At 46.4% G+C, this 9,278-nt stretch overlaps 1 protein-coding gene across 2 annotated transcripts in view; it reads left to right on the top strand.

Annotated features, from left to right (window-relative positions):
- The window catches only part of LOC118391602 (phosphatidylinositol 4-kinase alpha-like), a 59,445-nt gene extending 50,442 nt beyond the window's left edge, over positions 1 to 9,003 (top strand). Inside the window, exons 34-51 of one of the 2 annotated variants that reach the window (XM_052458205.1) lie at positions 1,563 to 1,721; positions 1,808 to 1,887; positions 2,014 to 2,213; positions 2,340 to 2,427; positions 2,615 to 2,782; positions 2,947 to 3,000; positions 3,260 to 3,380; positions 3,665 to 3,794; positions 3,893 to 3,963; positions 4,168 to 4,240; positions 4,438 to 4,615; positions 4,765 to 4,869; positions 5,355 to 5,480; positions 5,726 to 5,846; positions 6,173 to 6,332; positions 6,423 to 6,512; positions 6,598 to 6,681; positions 7,362 to 9,003. In XM_052458205.1, coding sequence (XP_052314165.1) covers positions 1,563 to 1,721; positions 1,808 to 1,887; positions 2,014 to 2,213; positions 2,340 to 2,427; positions 2,615 to 2,782; positions 2,947 to 3,000; positions 3,260 to 3,380; positions 3,665 to 3,794; positions 3,893 to 3,963; positions 4,168 to 4,240; positions 4,438 to 4,615; positions 4,765 to 4,869; positions 5,355 to 5,480; positions 5,726 to 5,846; positions 6,173 to 6,332; positions 6,423 to 6,512; positions 6,598 to 6,681; positions 7,362 to 7,413 — 2,060 coding nt within the window. In that variant the 3' untranslated portion in view covers positions 7,414 to 9,003. Of the gene's footprint in view, positions 1 to 1,562; positions 1,722 to 1,807; positions 1,888 to 2,013; positions 2,214 to 2,339; positions 2,428 to 2,614; positions 2,783 to 2,946; positions 3,001 to 3,259; positions 3,381 to 3,664; positions 3,795 to 3,892; positions 3,964 to 4,167; positions 4,241 to 4,437; positions 4,616 to 4,764; positions 4,870 to 5,354; positions 5,481 to 5,725; positions 5,847 to 6,159; positions 6,333 to 6,422; positions 6,513 to 6,597; positions 6,682 to 7,361 lie in introns of those variants that run through there. The other variant, XM_052458206.1, reaches the window with a different exon arrangement.
- Positions 9,004 to 9,278: the final 275 nt, after the last annotated feature.

Raw genomic sequence — 9,278 nt, 5'->3', positions numbered from 1 at the left:
TGGGGCTCGCTCGCTCTGTGTGTGTGTGCGGGGCTGGCTCGCTCGCTCGCTCTGTGTGTGTGCGGGGCTGGCTCGCTCGCTCGCTCTGTGTGTGTGCGGGGCTCGCTCGCTCGCTCTGTGTGTGTGCGGGGCTCGCTCGCTCGCTCTGTGTGTGTGCGGGGCTCGCTCGCTCGCTCTGTGTGTGTGCGGGGCTCGCTCGCTCGCTCTGTGTGTGTGCGGGGCTCGCTCGCTCGCTCTGTGTGTGTGCGGGGCTCGCTCGCTCGCTCTGTGTGTGTGCGGGGCTCGCTCGCTCGCTCTGTGTGTGTGCGGGGCTCGCTCGCTCTGTGTGTGTGTGTGCGGGGCTCGCTCGCTCGCTCTGTGTGTGTGTGTGCGGGGCTCGCTCGCTCGCTCTGTGTGTGTGCGGGGCTCGCTCGCTCGCTCTGTGTGTGTGTGGGGCTCGCTCGCTCGCTCTGTGTGTGTGCGGGGCTCGCCGCGCTCTGTGTGTGTGTGCGGGGCTCTCTCGCTCGCTCTGTGTGTGTGCGGGGCTCTCTCGCTCGCTCTGTGTGTGTGCGGGGCTCTCTCGCTCGCTCTGTGTGTGTGTGTGGGGCTCGCTCGCTCGCTCTGTGTGTGTGTCCATTTCAATATATCCATTTATAGCTGCTGTGGAGCTTGGTGCAGATCTGCCACTTGTGATAAAACGCAAGATTTATTATTATTCTACACATCATGCCGATCCGCCCCCTCAGCTTGATTTGTCAGCAAAAACAAAACACAAATTGAGAAATTCAAGGTTTTTCTAATTGACAACCCACACCTTTCTTACTCCTCTGTCCCTTTCGTCCCCGAGAACAACATGATCTCACTCATAACTCATCGGATCGCACCAGGTAGAAACTAGCACTAACCACAGATCTAGGATCAGATTACTCTACCGTCAATCGTAACTATTTACCATTAGGTGGGTGAAATAACCCCTGATCCTGTATCAGCGGTTATGGGTAAATTCTACCACCACCTGTGGGAACAACGCATGGCCATCTCATATAAGACCGGGCTAACACTATAAAGCTCACTATACCGCAGGTCAACTCCCCCTCCATCGACTGCTGAGACAATGCTCGCTACCTCATTTATATTTTCCTCTGGTTCACTATCTTTTCATATGGATGCTGATGCATGTCGGTCTCAATTTAGAATAAATGAATGCATTGAGAGAAAGAAAGGAAGTGATGCCTGCCAGTGTTGATCTAGACTTGAATGAATGCATTAAGCGATATGGAGAGATGCATGCCAGTGTTTATTTTGATGAATGCAGACAGAGAATGTGAAGCAATTCAGAGTTAGACTGACAGACATAATTGCAGAAAGAGATGGAAAGAGATAATGGATAGAGTTAAATGAAGGACCAGAATTTTTCCTGATTAGATCATAGTCAGGAAAATCTCAGGGCCCAAATAATGAGGTGTTAGAAAGATGCAAGGAGTGTGTGTGTGTGTGTGTGTGTGTGTGTGTGTGTGTGTGTGTGTGTGTGTGTCAGTCAGCCTGCTGAGTGTTCCTGTGTCTGTCTGTCCGTCGGTGTGTAGACAACCAGGACCCATCGTTGAACAGTCTGTCAGTGATGACGGCCCAGGAGCCCAGGAGCACCATGTCTCATGACTCCCGCTCCCAGCAGAGTGGCCAGAGTGGCTGGATCAACACCTACCCTCTGTCCTCTGGCATGTCCACCGCCTCCAAGAAGTCAGGTAACACAACACACACGCCCACAGACAGACGCAATGCGCTCACACACACACACCCTGAGATCTGACCATGTCCTTCCTGTCCCCAGGCATGTCTAAGAAGAGTAACAGAGGGACTCAGCTCCATAAGTACTACATGAAGCGTCGGACCCTGCTGCTGGCCTTACTGGTGACATTCTGGAGACCTTGACAAAGACATTAACATTGACTCTCCCTCCTTGCTATTCAATTACATTTTGTTGCTAGGACTGATGTGCTTTCTCTCTCGCCCTGGTCTCTCGCCCCACTTCTCTAGGCCAGTGAGATTGAGCGGTTGACTACCTGGTACAACCCTCTGTGCACCCAGGAGTTGGCCATCGCTACAGAACAGTCCGTGGAGACCAGCATCGCCAACTGGAGGTCCAAGTACATCAGCCTCAGTGAGAAACAGTGGAAAGACAATGTCAACCTGGCCTGGGGTATATCTCCTTACCTGGCTATGCAGCTACCAGCCAGGTACACACACATACACCCTGGTTAGAATTTCTTTGGGAAAAGCTTTGGATTCATTCCACCTCCTAACTTTTGTTGTCATGTTTAAGAACGGTGTTTGGGTTAACCCTCTCGTGTCTGTATGTTCAGGTTTAAGAACGATGTGATCGTGGCTGAGGTGACCCGGCTGGTAAGGCTGGACCCTGGAGCGGTCAGCGACGTACCTGAGGCTGTCAAGGTGAGTCACTGTTGATCTACAGGTCATCTGCAACACAGGAGTGGCCAATGCTTATGATACCTCAAATAGGTTTTTATGAAAGACATGTTTTTTTTTATGTCAGAGCCAAACAGTTCAGGATTAGAAGTGATGGTGTTTCTAATTTGAAAGTTCTTTGTCAATTTACCAAAATGTATTTGTTTTCCAGTTCCTGGTGACATGGCACACCATTGATGCAGATTCTCCAGAGCTGAGTCATATCCTGTGTTGGGCTCCTGCTGACCCTCCCACCGGCCTGTCCTACTTCTCTTCCATGTACCCCCCGCACCCCCTTACTGCTCAGTATGGGGTCAAAGTACTACGGTCCTTTCCTCCGGTACGACACACACACACTACGGTCCTTTCCTCTGGTATGAAACACACTTCACACACTACGGTCCTTTCCTCTGGTACGAAACACACTTCATACACACACACACTACGGTCCTTTCCTCTGGTACGACACACACTATACCGTCACTAATCTATCTCAATCTCTAGGATGCCATCCTGTTCTACATTCCTCAGATTGTTCAGGCCCTGCGCTATGACAAGGTGAGGGACACTACATTTAACTAGCTGCTGCATTTCTACATTACCGTGTGTGTTTGGTTTTTACTTTCGTTGTGGGGAACAGAAGTCCTAACAAGGATAGTAAAGCAAGTACCATTTGGACAGGTGGAGACATTTTACCACTAGGAAACATGCTATTTTAGAGGTCAGGGTTAGCTTAAGGTTTAGGTGTAGGGGTAAGGAAAAATAGGGTATCAATTGTTTTTAGTAAAACAAGTGTATGTCTGTATTTGATTGGCAGATGGGGTATGTGAGGGAGTACATCCTGTGGGCGGCCCAGAAGTCTCAGCTGTTGGCCCACCAGTTCATCTGGAACATGAAGACAAACATCTACCTGGACGAGGAGGCACACCATAAAGACCGTGAGACACATACGTACACACACTCTCATACTCACTCACACTTACTTGCACACTCACACACTTACCACTCCTCACACTCTCGCTTCCCTCCTCTCGCTTCCCTCCTCTCGCTTCCCTCCTCTCGCTTCCCTCCTCTCTCGCTTCCCTCCTCTCTCGCTTCCCTCCTCTCTCGCTTCCCTCCTCTCTCGCGCTTCCCTCCTCTCTCGCGCTTCCCTCCTCTCTCGCGCTTCCCTCCTCTCTCTCTCTTCCCTCCTCTCTCTCGCTTCCCTCCTCTCTCCGTGTAGCCGACATCGGGGATCTGTTGGAGGAGATGGTTGAGGAGATAATAGGTGCTCAGTCTGGTGCAGCTAAAGACTTTTTCCAGAGAGAGTTTGACTTCTTCGACAAAATCACCAACGTATCTGCCATCATCAAGTAAGACTAACAAATCTAATCACAACTGCAGTCCCTATATAGTCCACTACTGTCAACCAACTTGTGCCTGGATATAAAAGTGTTTGTGTTTTTATTAGGCCCACCCCAAAGGGAGATGAGAGGAAGAGGGCCTGTCTCAAAGCTCTGTCTGACATCAAAGTCCAGCAAGGTAACAACAGCTAGGAGACATCTATGTTGCTAGGTCTGTGGGTGCAGGTGCATGTTTCATTACAGTGAGGTATATGTGAATAGTTTTGACTTAGGTGTTTTTACCTCTAAGCAGTTGATTCCTGTATCTGTGATTTGTGCTATGTGGAAGCAGTAGTCACTGTGTGTCTGTCCATCTCGCCCCCTCCCGGTGGCCATCCTCCAGGCTGCTACCTGCCCAGTAATCCAGAGGCCATCGTATTGGACATCGACTACACGTCTGGAACACCAATGCAGAGGTACTCACTCACTGATTCTATTCATTTGATTGATTGATTTCATGCCTGACAAAGACCTTCCAGTTGGAACGTTGCAATAAAGTACACAGGAGCATTCAAGGGTGTGTGGATATCTATTCCTTTATGCTATTTTAAAAAAGGAATATAAACCCTTCTCACGGGATCTATATCTGACTGCTGTCTCCGTTCTTTCCCAGTGCTGCCAAGGCCCCGTACCTGGCTAAGTTCAAGGTGAAGCGTTGTGGGGTCAGTGAGCTGGAGAAAGAGGGTCTGCGTTGTCAGACTGACTCCCAGGACGTGGAGTCGGGTGAAGATGTAGCTCGCAGGATCGTCTGGCAGGCCGCCATCTTTAAAGTGGGAGACGACTGCAGACAGGTAGGATAGATAGACCAACACATGCGCATACACACACACACACACACACACACCACAAGCATATTTTACATACTCAGTGCTTATAACTATTTATTTTTCAATCAGCATATTTTTGAATGTTCTTTTCCTCTCTCTCCCTCCCTGCCCAGGACATGCTGGCTCTCCAGATCATTGGTCTGTTTAAGAACATCTTCCAACTTGTGGGTCTGGACCTGTTTGTGTTTCCCTACAGAGTTGTGGCTACTGCCCCTGGGGTATGTACACTTCTCCCCTATACCAGGGCTATGCCGATAGATTCAGTCGCAGGCGCATTTTTGTTGGGAGTGAATGGTTCAGGGTTCCGGGAAAAATGTTATAATAATTTCTACACTGAAAATTGACCAACTATGCCCAAAACAATATTTGTACTTCCAAATACAATAATTTCATACCTTTATTACATTGAGACACGATCACATGTCTTTTTTTGTATTTTTATGAATAATTGGACAGATTTTCTAAATTCAACTCATTTTTAGCTCAATTCCTGGTGATTTTAGTCTTTCTTGAGCAAAAACTAAAATCCCCACTTTTGGGAGGAGGGGGCCAGTTTTGGCCCACGGGCAGCCTGTTTCTGTCCTCTGCCCTACACCCTACCTCCTATACCCTAACCCCTGCAACCTAATCTTTATTAACCTTAAACTTTGTCTTGTTCTGTGCAGTGTAGCATCACAGTAATGGTTTTCCTGTCTCTGTCCAGTGTGGTGTGATTGAGTGTATCCCAGACTGTAAATCCCGTGACCAACTGGGCAGACAGACAGACTTTGGGATGTATGACTACTTCAGAAACCAGTATGGAGATGAGTCCACTCTGGCCTTCCAGAAGGTGAGATGACTGTGCTGTCCTACGACCCCTAAACTCTGACCCCTGACCTGATCCTCGTCTGCCATTATTCTTAATTAATCAGAAATGAAGGATTATTAAAAAAAGAGATGCTCTTGAGTACATACAGTACGTCATTACAATGGATCTGTTGCCTTAATAAACATACGTAAACTATTTTACTTCACCAACATGGTTTATACAAGGTACTTCCTAATCTCTCCCTCTCTCATTCCCCTCCTCTCCAGGCGAGGTATAACTTCATCCGTAGTATGGCTGCTTACAGCCTGCTGCTCTTCCTGCTACAAATTAAAGATAGACACAACGGGAACATCATGCTGGACAGCAAGGGACACCTTATCCACATAGGTAAAAAAATCATCCACATTGGTACACAATCAACCATCCTTAACCTCATCCAAACATCATCCACATCGGAACACGACCATCCTTAACCTCATCCAAAACATCATCCACATAGGAACACGATCATCCACATAGGAACACGACCATCCTTAACCTCATCCAAAACATCATCCGCATGGAAACACAATCATCCTGAACTTCATCCAAAACATCATCCACACAATCAATCATTCATTTAATACAGCAATGTGGATATCTTTCATCTATTTGTGACAATAAATATATGAATTGAATTTATAATCGTTGTCTAAAACAGCATCTTCTTTCAGACTTTGGCTTCATGTTTGAGAGTTCTCCTGGTGGTAACCTGGGCTGGGAGCCGGACATCAAGCTGACCGATGAGATGGTGATGATCATGGGAGGCAAGATGGAAGCCACTCCCTTCAAATGGTTCATGGAGCTGTGTGTCAGGGGGTACCTGGCCGTCAGGTAAGAGTGTGTGTGGGTGGGGTCTTAATCTTATTTGCATCTAAACGGTCTTTCTATGGGTTAATTCTATTTTTGTTACACCTCTCTCAGGCCCTACATGGATGCAGTGGTGTCTCTAGTCACTCTGATGCTGGACACTGGACTACCGTGCTTCAGAGGACAGACCATCAAACTGCTCAAGTCAGTACATCAATAAACCACATGGGAGCATAAATTAGGTTGTGCCAAGTCTCGTGACCATGTCTGACCATGTCTGTGTTCACAGGCAGCGGTTCAACCCCAGTATGAGTGAGAAGGAGGCGGCTGCTTTCATCATCAAAGTCATCCAGAGCTGCTTCCTCAGCAGCAGGTAACACCAATTGCCCTGTACCATTCCAGATCCTTTCCTCACTCAATGGCCCTGTACCATTCCAGATCCTTTCCTCACTCAATGGCCCTGTACCATTCCAGATCCTTTCCTCACTCAATGGCCCTGTACCATTCCAGATCCTTTCCTCACTCAATGGCCCTGTACCATTCCAGATCCTTTCCTCACTCAATGGCCCTGTACCATTCCAGATCCTTTCCTCACTCAATGGCCCTGTACCATTCCAGATCCTTTCCTCACTCAATGGCCCTGTACCATTCCAGATCCTTTCCTCACTCAATGGCCCTGTACCATTCCAGATCCTTTCCTCACTCAATGGCCCTGTGCCATTCCAGATCCTTTCCTCACTCAATGGCCCTGTGCCATTCCAGATCCTTTCCTCACTCAATGGCCCTGTACCATTCCAGATCCTTTCCTCACTCAATGGCCCTGTGCCATTCCAGATCCTTTCCTCACTCAATGGCCCTGTACCATTCCAGATCCTTTCCTCACTCAATGGCCCTGTACCATTTCAGATCCTTTCCTCACTCAATGGCCCTGCTCCCATTCCAGTCTCTCGCTCCTTTCCTGACCCCTATGGCCCCAACTCGGCCACAGGAAATATCCATAATGCCAACTGTCTATATACACATGCTGACTGTCTGTTTTCTGTCTTTCCTCAGGAGCAAGACCTATGATATGCTTCAGTATTACCAGAACCAGATCCCATACTGAAGACCTGCTGCAGTATTATCACATACCTGTCTGATATGAGTTGTTATTCCTTATATAGGCAGTAACCTCTTCTTTAGACTCTATGTAAGGTCAGAGGTTGTCCTATATACTAAGTAATTATCCTTGGCTTGCTAGCCAGCTAGCGTCCAGCAACTTATGCACTTTATAGATCGCTGTATTTCACCCACCTGATTGGACCCTGATCAAGAGCTGTTATGCTAGACTAGAGAAATCGCACTAACCAATCAACCAAACAACCAATCACACAACCTGTAACTGAACTCCAATACAATCAGCAAATCCCACGATCATAATCCATATATCACATATCAATGTCTTGATGCAATCACATAGTGAGTGTCCCCATCCTGTAGTCAAAAGCCATGAGTAGATATTTTCTCTGGGGACATTTCTAATGGTGGAGCTAGTGACTATATCTGTCTTGAGTCAGTCACATACTGTGTGTGTGTCCGCCCCAAGGTTGGTGGGTCCAGTACAGAATAAACCAGTGTTGTTTACCTAATAACCCACTAACTCTGCATGTCTCATGACCAGACCTTCTAGTAGTTACATGGATTTAGTAGCATTCTTAAACGGGTGTGTGTGTGTGAGATTCTGTTTGGAGACATTCCTCTTTTGCACAAAGAAAGATTTTATTCACCTTCAATCCTGTAGTTGAATCTCCGGGATTTGTGTTTAGTATTACAATGGTGGTGGTGATTTTACAATGACAATGAAGACTCAAAGCCATTTCTCTAAACCTTGGCACAAACAGAAGGGTGGTATTACATGACAACTATACTCCTCTGATGTTATGCTAGATGTTACCTTCTTAATGTGTGTCAACATATGAGATTGCTGTCATAATCTCTTCAGAAACCCTTCTGTTTATGAAGATATTTTACTTGGTAGTCTGTAAAGATAATTCATCTATCATTTTAGATTAGATGGTATGTATTATTTTTGATCTGAATGGATATGTTATTATTTTACTTAGGGTATTTCATCTTAAACATCCATGTATGTATTACAGAGTATGTTTGTAATATAACGTGGGCGGCAGGTCAGCTAGCGGCGAGGAACCGAAAGGTCGCTGGTGTGAATGCCCCCAGCTGACTAGGTGAGGTATCTACCAATGTGCCCTTGAGCAAGATACTTATTCATAGTGACTTACAGGAGCAATTAGGGTTAAGAGTGTCTGCTAAATGAGTAAAAATTGACATGTGAACTATATTACGGTGTACTGTATTTCAGGGCTCTACAGTGTAACCATTTTACTCACATATGCGCCTGAATGTTCTGCTGTGTGACCTGGAGGTTAAATGTAGGCGTACCAGTGCACCTAGAAAAATTTTAACGATTCTAGCTTTAATATTTCAAATATTTTTCATTGTGCGTATTAATTTCTTTGTGTGCTTACATTTTTCAACTTAGGTGCACACTTGCTCATTGTAAAAAAGATCAGCTATGTACTGTAGGTTGTAATGGCTAACAGGACATGCATTTCAGACCAATGGGATGATAAAGAGCTGTTCCATTATTAGTATTTTTATTGGACTGTTGTATTGTGATAAAGTACTGAAACATAAACCCCAGTTCATGTGTGTCATTTTATCTATACTGATCAAAAATAGAAATGCAACAATTTCAACGGTGTTACTGAGTTACAGTTCATATAAGGAATTCAGTCAATTGAATTAAATTCCTTAGGCCCTTATCTATGGATTTCACATGACTGGGCAGGGGTGCAGCCAAGGGTGGGCCTGGGAGGGCATAGGCCCACCCACTTGGGAGCCAGGACCAGCCAATCAGAATGAGTTTTTCCCACAAGGGCTTTGTTAAAGACAAATACTCCTCAGCACACC

Source organism: Oncorhynchus keta, chromosome 12, assembly GCF_023373465.1.
Source record: "Oncorhynchus keta strain PuntledgeMale-10-30-2019 chromosome 12, Oket_V2, whole genome shotgun sequence".
Classification (NCBI taxonomy): domain Eukaryota; kingdom Metazoa; phylum Chordata; class Actinopteri; order Salmoniformes; family Salmonidae; genus Oncorhynchus; species Oncorhynchus keta.
The sequence above is the reverse complement of the archived record's forward strand: the minus strand, read 5'-3'. Positions and strand labels throughout refer to the sequence as shown.